General features: G+C 30.5%; 1 protein-coding gene across 4 annotated transcripts in view; it reads right to left on the reverse strand.

The window, feature by feature from the left end:
• LOC115876088 (myosin-11-like) overlaps window positions 1–7,617 on the reverse strand; it is a 38,100-nt gene extending 30,483 nt beyond the window's left edge. For all 4 annotated transcript variants that reach the window (XR_004049092.1, XM_030891787.1, XM_030891786.1 and 1 more), the window contains exons 1-7: window positions 7,316–7,617; window positions 7,130–7,250; window positions 4,259–4,402; window positions 4,047–4,204; window positions 3,804–3,969; window positions 507–681; window positions 254–448 (exon numbers count right to left, since the gene is read on the reverse strand). Coding sequence is in view for 3 of the 4 variants with exons in the window: in XM_030891787.1 (XP_030747647.1) it covers window positions 254–448; window positions 507–681; window positions 3,804–3,969; window positions 4,047–4,204; window positions 4,259–4,402; window positions 7,130–7,250; window positions 7,316–7,361 (1,005 nt within the window). In the remaining variant the exon portion in view is untranslated. The remainder of the gene's footprint in view (window positions 1–253; window positions 449–506; window positions 682–3,803; window positions 3,970–4,046; window positions 4,205–4,258; window positions 4,403–7,129; window positions 7,251–7,315) is intronic.
• Between the last annotated feature and the right edge of the window lie 8,994 nt (window positions 7,618–16,611).

Genomic DNA, 16,611 nt, shown 5'->3' on the forward strand with positions numbered 1-16,611 from the left:
GACACTGTATCTTGTAGAAATATTTTTAAATTCTACCTCTAATAGTCCTTCAACGAAACCAAAACTTAAAATTTGTAAAAATCTAATCGTTTAGCTACAATATTCCGTGTCGTATGTGGTGAACAACCCTGTATATTGTTAACTGTTCAATATCAATATTAGGAAATAATTTTACTTAATTTGACAATAACAATTTTACTATTTGATTGTATTCTTGGTAGGGGTATATTGTATATTATAAAGTTAATATTACCTCAATTCGTTGTTTCAATTGATCAATAGTATCCCTCTGTTCGGCATATTGTTCATTTAGCTCATCGTAAACCTTTTGGATTACAGAAACTTGTTCTTCCTTAGATTCCAAATTGGCCCTAACATTAGCTATCTCCCTCAAGCACTCTTGATTTTGTTTGGTCAGTATCCCGTTATTTTTTTCCAACTCGGCTTTCTAAAAAAAACGTATATAAAATTTTTAGTTCGTTAAATTCGCAGTTAGAGTTAGTTACCTCTTCCTCAACTTCACTAATTTGACTTTTAAAATATAGATTGTCTTTTTCTGACTGCAACAGGTTCTTTTTTAAGGTGTCGATCGTCTCTTTTAGAGTGTTTACTTCTTCTTTCAGTTCTTCACTGTTTTTTCTGTCAATTTCTTTCTGCAAATCTTCGTTAATTTGTTGCTCGCTGCAAAAATTCGTAATATATGTATGTATAATTATACAAGATATCCGTTAAAAAGAGATTCCATAATAGAGAGTATGCGTTCGTCTCCTTCATTTGAAGAAAATGTAATAAAAGTTTTCTTAAATATGCATACTAGAAGAATTGATCTTAATTTTAAAATTTAGAATCTAACAGATACGTTCACAGCTTTGTTTTTTAGCTAAATTTAGTTCTTTTTTTAAATTGGTTTGATTATTTTTTTAACCTGTTACATTTTTTGTATTTTTATTTTTGCAACTTCAAAATTAAAGACTTTAATAAAAAAGACGAAAAAAACTTTATTTGTAAAATGATTGAAAAATGTTGGTAAAATGTTAATTGCAGTTATTTATTACATCCTCTTGTATTCATGCCACGCTACGCCACTGGCCTCTAAAAGATTATTCGCTTATGCAAAGTAAACCTGATGTAAATATGACAAATATCTTGTTATGTTGATCTAATAAGAACTATATCTATCTAAGGACAACGGCCCAGCTACGTCGAAACACCGGTTCCCATTAGAACACCGAAGTTAAGCGACGTAAGGCGATACTAGTGGATGGACGGGTGACCGGTTCGAAACTCTGTATCGTGCTGTTGTCCAAAAAAAGGCAAAAGTGTAAAATTTATTGACACACACTGCTCATTCTACGTAGTTATGGCTACGCTCACACGGACCACTTTCCAACGACAAAACGGTGTTTAGTCTATCGCAGCTGTGGTCGCAGCTATCGACGACGTTACAACCACAACTGCGCGACAAAAATGTCGTCCAGAAGTCGCCCGTGTGAGTTGATGGACGACAGCCGAACCACAACTAAATTTTTGATTCAGTCAAAAAGCACTGTTGTGGCTTTTGCTTGGAAAAAGAAGGCGAAACGTCGCTGTAAAGTCGTCCGTGTGAGTGTACCCTAAGAGTCGATTTAGGGTACACTCACACGGACGACTTATGTCAAAATTTTTAAAACGGCAACTTAAGTTTAAAATAATTTTTTATTTTCCAAAATCTTGTTTTTATTACCTAGGTGCGAACCAGAATATCCAAAAACCCAAATTGCCGTTTTTTAAATTTTGCTATGAAAATTTAGATTAAAATTTTAGCGATTTGGTCGTGTATGAAAATGGTTTTTATTTTTTTACGCGTAAACGGTGCGTCGCACGGTGGGACCGATTGAAGAATCGTTGGCCAAAACCTTCAAAGATATATGGATCAACCAAAAATATATAGAATTTAACAGTTTTTGCTTAATTGAATTTCTAGGTAGTCAATCTTCAAAATTTTAGTTAATTAAATTATACTTCACGTATATACCCAGCATATTAGCTCATCAATATAATGTGAGAAAAAATACCCGGATGACAAAACTTTTACACTTTTGCCTTGCAAGCCATTTCGAATATTGTTGTTTTGTGGCATGTCTGTGTGTCTGTCTGTCTGTTTATCGGTCTGTTTGATATATTTTTTTATCCGTATGTAACCAACAACTTTGATAAAAAAATAAATATTGTTTTTGGATTCTAGTTTTGAAGAAGTAAAAAAATAATTATTTTCAATCGTGGTCTCACATGTCTCAAAATGAGTAGTCGGCACGTAATCAAAAAAGTATGGGCTAGATTTTTCGAGTACCTATTACAGGCAAGCATCTAAAAATTAATTTTAATAACCATTTCTGGGGAAGGGTGGTTTTGGGTGCCGGAATTTTTTTTTCTCCTTCTATTTTTGGATTAGAGCAACTAAAAGATTTGAAATTCAGGGTAATGTAATGTGTTAGGTTAGGTTAGTTAAAAATAATTTGTTTAAATGCTTAAATTTTTAAAATCGGTTCATTATTTTAGTACATATCATAGTTTGAATTTACGTGCGGATATTTTAATAAGTTAAGCCGCCATCTTGAAATTTTAAACTGTCATATTTAGACTACATACTGCTTATGTCATACTACTACATATTGCCTTACTTCAAATCTCCATGTTGTTTCATTAAAAAGATAAAAAAGAAGTGGGGAGTTGTATGTTATCTAAGCCTCGATCTAAGCATTAATTCAGTTAAAACCCACAAAATTTGTAGATTTCAGGTGGGGTGGGACTGAATGGTCTAGGACCCTTGGACCCCCTAACTATGTGCTTGATTACAGGCGATTCATGAGTATCAGATTTTATTAAAATCACACGAACTTAATCTAAATAAATCATAAAGACCTATAGTATCTATTACTGAAAGTATACCAGGGACATACTTACATTTAAAAATATTTTTGTTAAAGTTGCGCAAAGTTGCGCAAGATGGTAACAAATACATGAAGGGTAATGTCCAATCTTTCAAAAAACATCAGCTAATAAATTGGGCAACTTTGGGCACTCAACAAAACTCAAGGTTAAATAGCATATTTTATTTTTTATATTATACTAATTTATTAATTAATTTAGTATGCATCAGTGAAAAAGTTTTTTTTCAAAATATAGCTAGAAATAGTCAAGTAGTATTGTACTTTTATAAAAAATGCAAAAAATTAATTGTATTTAAAAATTAACCAAGAAATTTTATTTCTGTGCATAATATAATATTTAGGTCTTTTCTGTATTCTATGGTCATCAAAACTTTTTGAAAAAGCAACTTCTGTTTTATAAGGTTCTGGCCGCAAAAATGGCAATCAATGGCACTGTGCGTCGTACCAAAAAAAGTCAAGAGATCAAATTTGTTCCAAATTTAATGTAGATTTAAAAATAATTTTTATTTAAAAAAAACAGTGGCGTACCATTTTTTTCTTCCATAATATTTAGTTTAAATACCGTAGGGGCGCCACTGATGAAAATAAAAAAAAGGTAATAGCATCAAAAAATGTCATTTTATGGTAAAACAACGTGTACCAAATTTAGTGATTTTCGTCCAACAGGGCCCTGAGATATTAAAAAAAACTCTTTTTAGGGGCGAAATTCAGGGGGCTGGAAATCCGAAAAGGGGGGCCACTGGCCAAAAAATAAAAAATACGGGTCACCTATATTTTTTTTTCAAGAATCTATGACCAAATTTTGTTGCATTAATTTCCGGACACCCTGTATATGGTACATAATAAAAATTGTAAACCACTAGGTATACTTACCAATGTAGTTTTTTATTTAATCTGTCAAAATTTTGTTGTAATACATCATTTTGTTCTTCAGAAGCTGTTAATTGCTGCTTCGTGATTGTCAGTTCGTTTGTTAGTTTCAATAATTGACGTTCCAATCTTTTCACCTCTTCCTCTAGAGCGGTTTTTTCAATATCAGCTATAAAAAAGATTGTATTTTTATTGGCAAATGTTTTATATTAACGCATATTAATGCTGAAATAGAACTCGTCTTACTATGATTTGTTGTATCTAGCCTACTAGTGGACAAACTATAACCAGACATGTTGGACAAATTAAGGAGGTCTTTGCATTTTAATAGTTTGTCACCTAAACTGGTCCTAGGTGTAGAATGAGTGTAAGGTAATTGAGTATCATCAATTGCAATTATGGGACTAAAACATTAAATGCTAAAGCGATACAATAATAAAGCATTTACAACGCAATACTTAGAAGGGTAAAAATCATCAGGCGGTGATCCTGCTGCAATTTTTCGACTCCACTGGTTAATCACATCGTAAAATCTTTCACTAGTAACAACAATATCTTTATTTTCTGGATCTAATGATTTTTTCAACTCTTCCAATGCATTTCTAAAATAAAATTTTAACTAAAAAGCTCTATTACGATTTTCACTCGAGTTTTTGATAAAATATGCGAACAACGGTAGCGTAAATATGTTTGTCAGTATACAGGGTGGTTGAAACATTATTTTAGAGTTTTATATTTTTACTAAAATTTGCAATTATGTTGGACGTATACAGGGTCCGGGAATAGCGCGTTTGGCATCTGTAGCTCCTAAAATAAAAAACTGAGGAATTTTGTTTAAGTACAGGGCGTCTTAGATATTAATACATCTGGTATTATGGTATATCGTATATCGTCGATTTTAAAATAAACTAACTCTTTCTATCTTATTTTTTATTAGAATGGGCATAATCAGAGGGCTACTGATACCGTGTTGTAAAAATAAGGTAATTAAGGGCTTATTTTTTGGTATTTATTATAATTTTACTAATATCTTCGGTTTGAAAGAAGATATCAAGATGCGGTTTTCGCTGTCAGCTAAAATTACATATACTATCGTATTTAATTTTTTTGAAAAAAACGCGCAATGTTTGTTAAATTGTAAGACAGCGCCCCCTAGCGTCTACGTTCAAAAGCTTATTATTATTATTATTATGGTACAATATAGAGTAAGGAACGCTCTTTTAAACGAGCCCTCGTTTGTTGAATTCCGATCATCCAGTCCAGAGTTATTAACATTTAAATAAAAACAGATATAACCTTCCCCCACCACTTTATTTTAGCAGATAGAGGAAAATGGTTCTAACAAAAAAAATCCAAAATTTACTGAAGATTATAAAGCTATTATTTATAGTACCCATTATCTAGTCAAAATTCTGTAAAAATTCTATTTTCTTATTTTCCACAGCTGTTGCGCCCTCTAGCGGCCGTTTTACAAACTTGAAAATAATTTCCAGCAATTTCTCATAGCCCCTTTAATTATAAATATTTTTTTCCATAGGCCTTACGGTTAATAGTTTCCGAGATACAGCCGAGAGCTCTTCTTAGTGGGACACCCTGTACAATCCTAAAGTACATATGTATTAGGATGCATTTCAGGAAATATTTTAACTTCTACAGGGTGGTTCAAAAAAAATGAGTGGATCGGAATGATTTTTTTTAAATGGAACACCCTGTATTGCAATTTTGGCTTCCTTTCTGATGACTTCACCTTTACACCATCCTAAGATATTATTAAATATCTTTTGATACTTTCAGAAATATTAATAAATAAATAATAAAAAAAATATTTTTCGGCCTTTTTTTAAAAAATATATTAAAAATACAAGAAATGTCCTGAAATCAAAACTATACTATTTTAGGAATTTACTATAATTGTTCTGTACTTAGTGTGCTATAAATGTAATCTTACAATACAGGCTGTTAAAAATTCTATGCCAAACTTTTTAAATAGAAAATAATTTTTCTACGATTTTTTTAAGTAAATGAAACACTTTCTATATTATATCTTTATTAGTGGGAGAAATAAAAAAACACATTGTTTGTATTTAAAGTACATATTTTAAAATTTTTAGCGGTTTCCCAAATTTATTGCATTTTTGTTTTTATTTCAAAGAACTGTTGAACAACCTATATGTAATAATATAATTACGAATATCCGCAAATCCGTTAAAATTTTTAAAATACTTTAAATACAAAAAATGTTGATCTTTTAAATCTCTATCTAACAGAGGAATAATACACAGAGTGTTATGAAAAACTATTTCATATTTATGAAGTTTAGCATAGAATTTTAAACACCCTCTGTAGTTTAAGATTACGATATTTATAGGAAAGTAAGTACAGACCAGCTATAGTAAATACCTAGTATTGTTTTGACTTCAGGACATTTCTTATATTTTTAATATTTTTTTAAAAAAATTGATTTTTTTATTAAATTATTAATACTGATCTCTGAATCTTAAAAAAAACCAATTTTAGTGAGGACGCAGTCAATAATCATCACATAGGCTAATAAAACTACTATTTCAATTTGTCAAGCTTTCGAGAAATGTATTCCCATTATCAGGACAGTTTCTAAAATGTATAAAAAGGGTATTAAAATTTTGCAGTTGTATAAAAAAACTTAGAATAAGTCAATTAACTCTTAGACTGTCAAAACATATTTAATAATATTTTAGGATTGTGTAAAGTGATCAGAAGGGAAGCTTAATACTCATACTTTTTTGAGCCACCCTGTGGAAGTTAAAATATAATTTCCTGCAATACATCCTATAATACTAAATTTAGCCAACTGGATGTCATTGCAGTTTTTCCATCATATGGTATAATATATTATAATGTTTCTCTAATATACCTAGTTTTGAAACAAACACAATTATAAAATATTTTCAATTAAAAAATATAAGTAATTTGGTATTTAATATTTTGGGAGAGCTTTATGTGCAAAAAATTTGTCCAATAATGGATATATTTCAAAAAACCCTTGTATAATATATTTTTGAAATGTTAATTTAATGGCAAATCCACTGCAATGAGCTAAAAAATATATAGCATTCAATTTAAAAATTACAATGTTAGTTTAAAAATATGTTTGAATCATCCTGTATACTTATTACCAAAAATATTTTTAGTATGGTTTACCACTGCAGGCATATTTTATAACAAAAATTGGGTGAACATTTCAAACCAGAAACATCTGTTATTGTTTTTTTTTCAGAGCATGAGTTAATTATTTAAAAAAAATATCCTGTTGGTTTTAAAAAACTAATTATTTTCAATCAGTGACTTACAAATCTTCTATCATAAACGGATGAATAAATTCTATCAACCTTGATACAGGAACTGAATCAGTACCATCAATATCACACGAACAATATATATTTCGAAAGACAGTTGCAACATCAATCGATCCTGCAAATGCAATTTAAGTAAACAATGTTTGTGTAAATTAAATATAAAAATATTTTTACGAATACCTTCTTCACTGGCATGCTCTTCATCATCGTCTTTTATATTCTCCATTTTCAGGACCTAATGTTAATACTGAATATAAAGTATTTGAGTAGGTATATCGTTTCTTATAAATCTTATAAAACAATTAAACTATTCACTTTAGTAACATTTTCATACATATCCTAGTTATATTTTAAAACTATATTTAAGTACAATATTTACACAATGTCCAATTTCGTAGTGATTAAACAAATTAACAAAAAAAGCAACGGGTTTTTTACCAAAATAAATCTTAACCACAGATCTTAACCTCTAACCTCTATCTGAATATGTGTTAAACTTGCTTTCTGATTGGTTGTTTTGAACTGAACAATGTCACATATTTAAACCGCAACTTTTAAATTAATAATTTTTAAATATGATTGTAATAAATACAAGATAGGTATTTAGGAATACTACTAAACGTTGTAATTACTAGAATTAGTTTCGTATTATTCTTCTATTCAAGTAGAAGATTAATTTTATATATCAAGTAATCCACTAGTAAAAAAATCAAATATTGATTACGGGATTGATATATTTAGGGATACCCAGAGGGATACCTATATTGGATATTCATCTTTTAAAACTACTTTTAATACCAAAATTTACATTTACAGTTGATATTTCAAATAAATGTTGGTCTGTTTATGTCATTTGGTCTGGCACTATTTTTGTTTTGTTGATAGGGGGGTACCAAAATTATTTATTTGAAGAAAATTGAAAAAAATTTCGAAAAAGGTGTGGATTCGGTGGCTGACCTTGAAGGGATTACTTGCTGCAAATAGTCACATATACTACACATGCGCACATCGACGATGTTGCCAGTTTGCAAGTTATGTTGGAATTATTTTCAGTAAAAAACAAATTATATTAAACTTGCAAAAGTAAAATTCAACGTTAGAAAAATCATTTGTGACTTATTTTGTGCCATAGAATATTTTTTTTGGTATTTTAAGTCTTTTTGGACAATAATATCAATAATTTCAACTTGTACAGCATGGATTTGCGTTTATATTACAAAAAAAATAAGATGTTAGTTTTTAACATAATCTATATACCCTAGTCTAAAAGTACCAATTTTTTACTGCATTTCTAAAACCTTTGAAAAAATAGCAGGTAAAAGAAAATCTAATACATCAAAAATTAACAAATGAAAAAAAATAAATATCTTTCCCTTAGACAAGGAAAGAGAGGGGACAGGTAACACCGCAGCTAAAAGTGAGGCAAGTTGTCACCACGCGAAATTCTCCAATGGCGTAGCATCAGAAATTAGCTTGTACCTAGACGGTGCAAAATATTTAGTAAAACGTAAACTAATATATCGTTCATTTTTGAGTAATGCATGTACAATTTTGTATTTTATAGTCTCACCTTTATAATATTAGAATATCTAAGTCGATAATGCAAAATTTATTTAACAGTCACAGTGGATTGATTATCAAGACAATTATTTTTTATTAACGTGTGTATAATGGATAATTAAATAAAAAATAATGTAATAACATATATTTTAAACGTGTATATACATATATACTGTATGATCGAAAAAAACGGCGTCTTGTTTGTTTGGACATGACAATTTCACAAATGAATATTAAAAATTACATTATTCATTGAATATTGAATCTGTAAGCAAGTGTGAAGAGAGATTGGCTAGATTCATTTATTATACCGTATAATCGAAAAAAAACGACGTCCAGTTGGCTTGTAAATTACGATCGATGACATTCCCCATATAATTCTACATATAAAATGACATAAAACTATACAAAAGACATCGAAAAAGACGGCGTCAGCGATGGCTATGAAATAAAGATCGCTGTCATTTTATATGAAAATTATATGGGGAATGTCGTCGATCGTCATTTACAAGCCAAAAGGATGTCGTTTTTTTTTGACCATACGGTATAATAATGAATCTGGCCATTACCCTTCACACTTGCGTACGGAGTCAATGAATATTGTAATTTTTAATATTTGTTACCTTCAATCATAAGAATATCCTATTTTTAAGAATATCCGAATTTATTCACACAAAAATAAAACAATTCTAGAAGCTTTGTGTTATTTTATTTATTTTTAAATGTTTATTAATTACTCACTGAAACTATTATTATACACTTAAATTAGCAAATTTTTTGAAAGAATATTTAAAAAGATATATGTATGTAGTAACAAGTAGCCCACCACAAGTTTGTCCACCCCCAACAAATCTTGGCAGGTAAATTTAAGTTTTATATAACTATACATATAGATTTTTTATCACTAGAATTTTTCATTTTTTATAGTTTACAATTATTTTACTTATTTGATAACAATACTTTATACATTTTTTTACATGTAAAATATATAAAAATATGTTTATTGCAGAAATTGTATTTCTCTGATTATAATTCCCTACGTCACTGGTGAAATCCGGTCTGTGTAGCAATATTTATAGTTTCAAACATTAATTATAATACAGGATATTGAAAATACTACTTGGAATTATTAAAAATAGTTTGGTTTGGATGTGGTACAAGACATATTAAAAGCATTTTACATATTTTTACTGCTATAATGAAAAAATGTACATTTTATGACCACATAACAAAAGTTGTGTATCGATTTTTACCTGTGAAATGTAATTCCAGCCACTTTTTTCTCGCTTCGGCCTTTGCAGCCATACTCTGAACATCTCACCATACTAAATAACACAGTTTAAAAATTTAAAACAAAACAGTTGTCACAAAAAGCATAAAAATTCGCTCGGTGTCACCTCGAAATCTTGTCACCAAAGTATGGCCGCCGATCGAATTTTGGCCTCACTATCCGATCACGGGAGAATATGCATGTTACCCGTCCCCTCTCTTTCCTTGTCTAAGATTTTTCCATTTTCCAAGATTTTCTTCACGTTATGGCGAAGGAATATATAATTAGAATCAGATTTCCGATAAATATTCCCTAGAAGTTTGATACAAAAAAGAAAAAAAGTATTAGTATTGATATAATGACTATAAAAATACAAATATAATTATAAACTAGATTTTTTTCTTATAATAATATTATAGTTTACCAAAATAAATCACAAATTTGCCACATATTTATACGTTTTTTTTTCATAAAATTTCTTACTTAGACATGCAATATATTTTATTTGTATACTTCAGTTTCAATGCAGATGATTTTATCTAAAAAATAAAAGAAACATATTTAAAAATCTAGAAAATTATGAAGCTGTAAGAAGATACTTTCTTACCTGTAGTTATCATCAACAGATTGTTCAACAAACACTATGGTGTAGCTTTCCTCACATATTTAGATAATCTCTTTGTTTGTAGTTGGGTTCATTGTTGTCTATTGTTGGCTATGCGAGCTCAAGTTATCCTTGCTAATTTCCTAATATGTCTCTTAATTCCTTGTGGGTATCATGTAATTTTTCTGGCCCATCTATTGTCCGTCCTTTTTGTCAGGTATCCTGCCTATTGCCACTTGAGGGATTTGACTTTTGAGGGTCTTTTGTCGTATCCACTCTATTCTTTTATGGGTTGTCTCGGTTATTCCCAGCATATTTCGTTCCATTGAGCGTTGTGCGACCTGCAGATTCCTTATAATGTTCGTTTTAATTGTCCAGGTTTCGCCTGCCTAGGTCATGACTGGTAGTTCACATTGGTCAAATGTTTTCTTCTTTAGATAAAGTGACATTCTGGATTTGAATTATAAGTACCCCATGCTAACTTAATTCTTCTGTTGATTTCTGGTGGTAGAGATCCCGAGCTCTGTATTAGTTGTCCGAAATATATTTAATCTTCTACTATTTCTAGTGTTCTGCTATTTATTAGAATATCTTTTCTGTCTACTAGTTCATTGTACAGGGTGTCCCACTAAGAATAGCTCTCGGCTGTATCTCGGAAAGTATTAGCCGTAGTGGCTGTGGAAAAAAATATTTATAACTAAAGAGGCTATAGGAAATTACTGGAAATTATTTTCAAGTTTATAGAACGACCGCTAGGGGGCGCAACTGCAACAAAAAATAATAAAATGGAGTTTTTACACAATTTTGCCTAGATAAGGTGTACTATAAGTAACAGCTTCATAATCTTCAGTAAATTTTGAATATTTTTTGTTAGAGTCATTTTCCCCTATCTACCAAAATAAAGTGGTGGGGGAAGGTTAGATCTGTTTTTATTTGAATATTAATAACTCTGGACTGGATGATCCGAATCCAACAAGCGAGGGCTCGTTTAAAAGAGCGTTTCATACTCTATATTGTACCATATAAACAATAATAATAAGCTTTTGAACGTAGACGCTAGGGGACGTTGTCTTATAATTTAACAAACATTGCGCGTTTTTTCAAAAAAATTAAATTCAATGGTATATGTAATTTCAGCTGATAGTAAAGAGCAGTAAAAGCTTAAAGAGTCAGCGAAAACCGTATCTTGATATCTTTTTTCAAACCGAAGATATTAGCAAAATTGTAATAAATACAAAAAAATAAGCCCTTAATTACCTTATTTTTACAACACGGTATCAGTAGCCCTCTTGATTATGCCCATTCTAACCTAAAAATAAGATAGAAACAGTTAGTTTATTTAAAATCGACGATATACCAGAATATCATAATATCAGATGTATTAATATCTAATAATTAAGATATTAATAATAGTGAACAAGAAACGATGATTCAGTGAAGTCATGGTTGGCTTTGGCAAAAAGTTGCTTTTGACGTAATAGTATAAACGTCAAATTGTTATTAGATCAACATTTTGATAGTCTTAGCAGCGTTTTTTTTATCTTTTGATTGCTTTTCAAAATGCCAACAACTTCAACTACTTTAAAAGCATTTAAACGATAAAAAAACGCTGCTAATAAGACTATCAAAATGTTGATCTAATAACAATTTGACGTTTATACTATTACGCGAAAAGCAACTTTTTTCCAAAGCCCACCATGACTTCACTGAATCATAGTTTCTTGTTCACTATTATCACAATTATTAATATCTTAAATATTAGATATTAATACATCTGGTATTATGGTATTCTGGTATTTCGTCGATTTTAAAATAAAATAACTGTTTCTATCTTATGTTTTTGTTAGAATGGGCCTAATCAAGAGGGCTACTGATACTGTATTGTAAAAATAAGGTAATTAAGGTCTTATTTTTTGGTATTTATTATAATTTTGCTAATATCTTCGGTTTGAAAGAAGATATCAAGATGCGGTTTTCGCTGACTTTTTAACCTTTTACTACTCTTTACTATCAGCTAAAATAACACATACTATCGTATTTAATTTTTTTGAAAAAACGCGCTATGTTTGTTAAATTGTAAGAAAGCGCCCCCTAGCGTCTACGTTTAAAGCCTTATTATTATTATTTTTATGGTATAATATAGAGTAAGAAACGCTCTTTTAAACGAGCCCTCGTCTGTTGGATCCTGATCATCCAGTCCGGAGTTATTAACATTTAAATAAAGATAGATCTCACCTTCCCCCACCACTTTATTTTAGCAGATAGGGGAAAATGGTTCTAACAAAAAAAATCCAAAATTTACTGAAGATTATGAAACTATTATTAATAGTACCCATTATCTAGGCAAAATTCTGTAAAAAATCTATTTTCTTATTTTCCATAGCAGTTACGCCACCTAGCGGCCGTTTTACAAACTTGAAAATAATTTCCAGCAATTTCTCATAGCTCCTTTAGTTATATTTTTTTTCCGTAAGCCCTACGGCTAATACTTTCCGAGATACAGCCGAGAGCTATTCTTAGTGGGACACCCCCCGTACATTAGTTTAGTTTTTGCTTGTAGAAGATACATTAATTTTGAGACTTACTTTAGTGCTGGCTGTATTTAGTTCGTTAATTTGGGCTTGCAGTTCTTCAGGACTATTGGCAATTAGGACTATGTCATCAGCAAATCTTAAATTGTTAAGATATTCCCCATCTATTTTTAATCCTTTATTGGTCCAGTCCAGTTGACGGAAGATTTCTTCTAGTGTTGCTGTAAACAGCTTTGGGTATATCGCGTCTCCCTGTCTTACCTGTAGTATATATCACTATATATTTTTTACACTCAATATTTTTTTCACACTCAAAATCTGTCTCATATCTTCACCCAGCACTCAACACTACCCTCCCAAAAATTCCACATATAGCGCCCTGAAAAAAAGGATATGCAACAACCAATCCACAAAACCTACAGTGCAGCTCATACAGAGAACGTTAGTCCCTGGAGAGCTTGGAGCTAAAAAAATTGAAACACTGAACATGAGCAAATAGTAACAAAAAAAGGCTACCATATACATAGAGATTGTGTAGACCTCAATTTGGCTACGACATGACTCTGACCTGTTGTATACAGCTTCAAATAAAGTATATCTTCAACCAACGCGAACCTATAAGACACAAGAACCCTACAAAAATCATCTGAAGATGTCGACTCAAACTGGAAGCTCATAGAGGCTCTATCAGTCTTTGTAGATCGCCAAGACCTACTCTTAAGAAAATAAACCAGACTTAGATATGACCCTGTTAGGTTTTGGACTTCAAAAATTTAAACTTGAACTAATGATGACCTCAAAAAGTCCTAAAAATTTCTACTGCACTAATAAAAAAACTCGATTCCTTTTTCTAGACCCTAGAATCATACCTGAACTTAATTGAAAATACAAAAATAAATTTAAAACATTTAGACTATTTGTATTGAAAATTTAGTTATTGAAATGCTTAGATATTGGCATGCGTTTACTCTAAAGTAGTAATAAGTAAAAGAAAGCGAGTTAAAAAAATAGGAAGTTATAGAGAATTACCTTAAATTAAACGTGTATAATTTAAGAAAATAAAAATATCTGTTAGACATTCTCTAGATTTCAATTTGACTAAGATAATATGAAGAATGATTTTAATTATAGTTAATAAAAGTTTTTTTTGAAATAGTTTAAATCAGAGAGAATCTAATCCCAAATAACGTTAAAAAGAAAACACTAAAACAATAAGACTTGGAATCCACATTATCTTAGCACTCTCGATTCAACATTGACAGAGACTAGAATATGATGATTATTCTATTAAATTTAGTTTAAAATTACAGAAAATACTAATACCTAATAGGTACTGACCTAGAAAGTCTCTACTACATAATATATCTCTAATAAACAACTTAAAAAACCTGGTTTCTTTTTTCTGGGGCCTTGAATTATATCTGAACTTGAATTGGAAATATAATAATAAATTTAGAAAATTTAGACTATTTGTATTAAACATAGTTATCGAAATGCTAGATATTGACATGTGTTTACTCTAAAATAGTAATAATTAAATAAGTGAGTTAAAAAAATTAAGAAGTTAAAGAAAATTACCTAAAAGTTAGATAATATGAACAGAGCTAGAAGAACATCAAAGAGACTCTTAAGAAAAACCGATAGACATAACAACCCAATAAAAATACCGATAGACATAACAACCCAATGGACCTCTGCTGCTTTCGAGAGGAAAGCATGTTCTTTGCTTCTGTGAGGAGACTCCACAGAGGACGTTAGCCCCTGCGGAACTCAACCCAACGTGCTTCTGTGAGTACGCTCATACAGGGGACTTTAGCCCCGGTAGAGGTCGCCTCGACACTCTGCTTCGCTTCTGTGAGGGGCCCCACAGGTGACTTTAGCTCCTGCAGGACCGCGCTCACGCCATCTCCGGGAAAATAAACGAACAACCAAATAAACCAAGAAAAATAACCAGGAAAAATGTATTAAAAAAACTCACGGTTTTTGCAGAGCACTCCCCACGATGTGCATCCCTTGTACACAAAATATACGCTCACTAACCTGAAACAACAGAAAAAATACGTTAGTTGAAAATAATAAAAAAAGAAATAAATCTTATAACATACCTGATTTTATCTCGTTCCATGTTCTCCATCCTACTGTCCTTTTCCAGAAAATCTTCGTTCCAGACCTGCACCAATCGTCGTGCCTCCTCAGAAACAGCCTTAAGGACAAAAGTACCTTAAGGCAACAGTTAGTGAAGAAGGTACTACGACTGAGACCTTGCACATCGGACATCTCAAGGCCACAAAAATTATAGATTTACTACTATAGGTGACAAGAAAGATTTAAGGTGTCTTTAACGAAATAAATCTGTATAGAGAACTTTGGAGATTGAATAATAATAAACGAGGAAAATTTGAGTTTTTTTTAAAATTATCAAATTTAAGTTTTATTATATTAAACATGAATAAAATTAAAAATATTATGAATGGTTTTAGTATAAACGTACAAGTTTATTAAGAAACATGATACCTCACACTTTTTTTTAAGTGTAACTGCAATTAGAGAATAATTAAAAAATAGTAAAATTATGATAGAAAAAATAAGATTTAATCCTATGACAATGCCCTACAGAAAGCTTTTATTATTTAGATTACAGAGACTGGAATAGAGTGGTTATTGTTTGAAATTTAGATTAAAATTACAGAAAATAAAAATTATGTCCACTAGAATTTTTTGAAAAGAACCTTGCTAATCCCAAATAACGCTAAAAAGAGAACACTAAAACAATGGAAGCCTTGGAATCTCCATTGCCTTAGCACTCTCGATTCAACATTACAGAGACTAGAATAGAGTGATTAAATTTAGTTTAAAATTACAGAAAATAAAAATGATATCCTTTAGGATTTTTAGAAAGAATCTAATAACACTAAACAAAAAACACTAAAATAAGAAAGGCTGTGAACCTAAATTACCTTAGCACTCTCCATTCAACACCACCGAGACTAGATTAAAATATAAAAAACAATAATTTTTATTATAAAAATACTTGAAAAATAGAAAATGGTTAATTGAAGATCCGATTTCCTGGCACACATTTCATTAAACTTTGAGCAAAAAAATGTTTTTTAATAATATTTTGAGAAATAGACACCTCGAAAAAAATTAAAATTATTATTTCTTGTGATTTTTACAAACGACAAAAAATACAAAGGATTATGGTATATGATTATAATCAAAGAATTCATACTTTCTTTGATTATAAAAATCGTGAATAAAAAGTGTGACCTTAAAATGCTGTGAAAAGCCTTAGAACAGCCCTAGAACCACGAACCGACACGCGACCGTTATAATTATGTTTTAGAAATGGTTCTTCTACATTTCCTCTTCATCTGCATACTGAAACGACGATAAAAAGAAGAACAGTAAAGATACCAGCATTCAGAAAGTCCAAATAAATTCAACTCACCTCCATTCCACATCCTTTTACCGGCGATTCCTGCCACACGGCGTAAAAAACAGTGTCGTC

The sequence above is a fragment of the Sitophilus oryzae genome, unplaced genomic scaffold (assembly GCF_002938485.1).
Source record: "Sitophilus oryzae breed Bouriz unplaced genomic scaffold, Soryzae_2.0 scaffold_1396_pilon_pilon, whole genome shotgun sequence".
In the NCBI taxonomy this organism is placed as follows: domain Eukaryota; kingdom Metazoa; phylum Arthropoda; class Insecta; order Coleoptera; family Curculionidae; genus Sitophilus; species Sitophilus oryzae.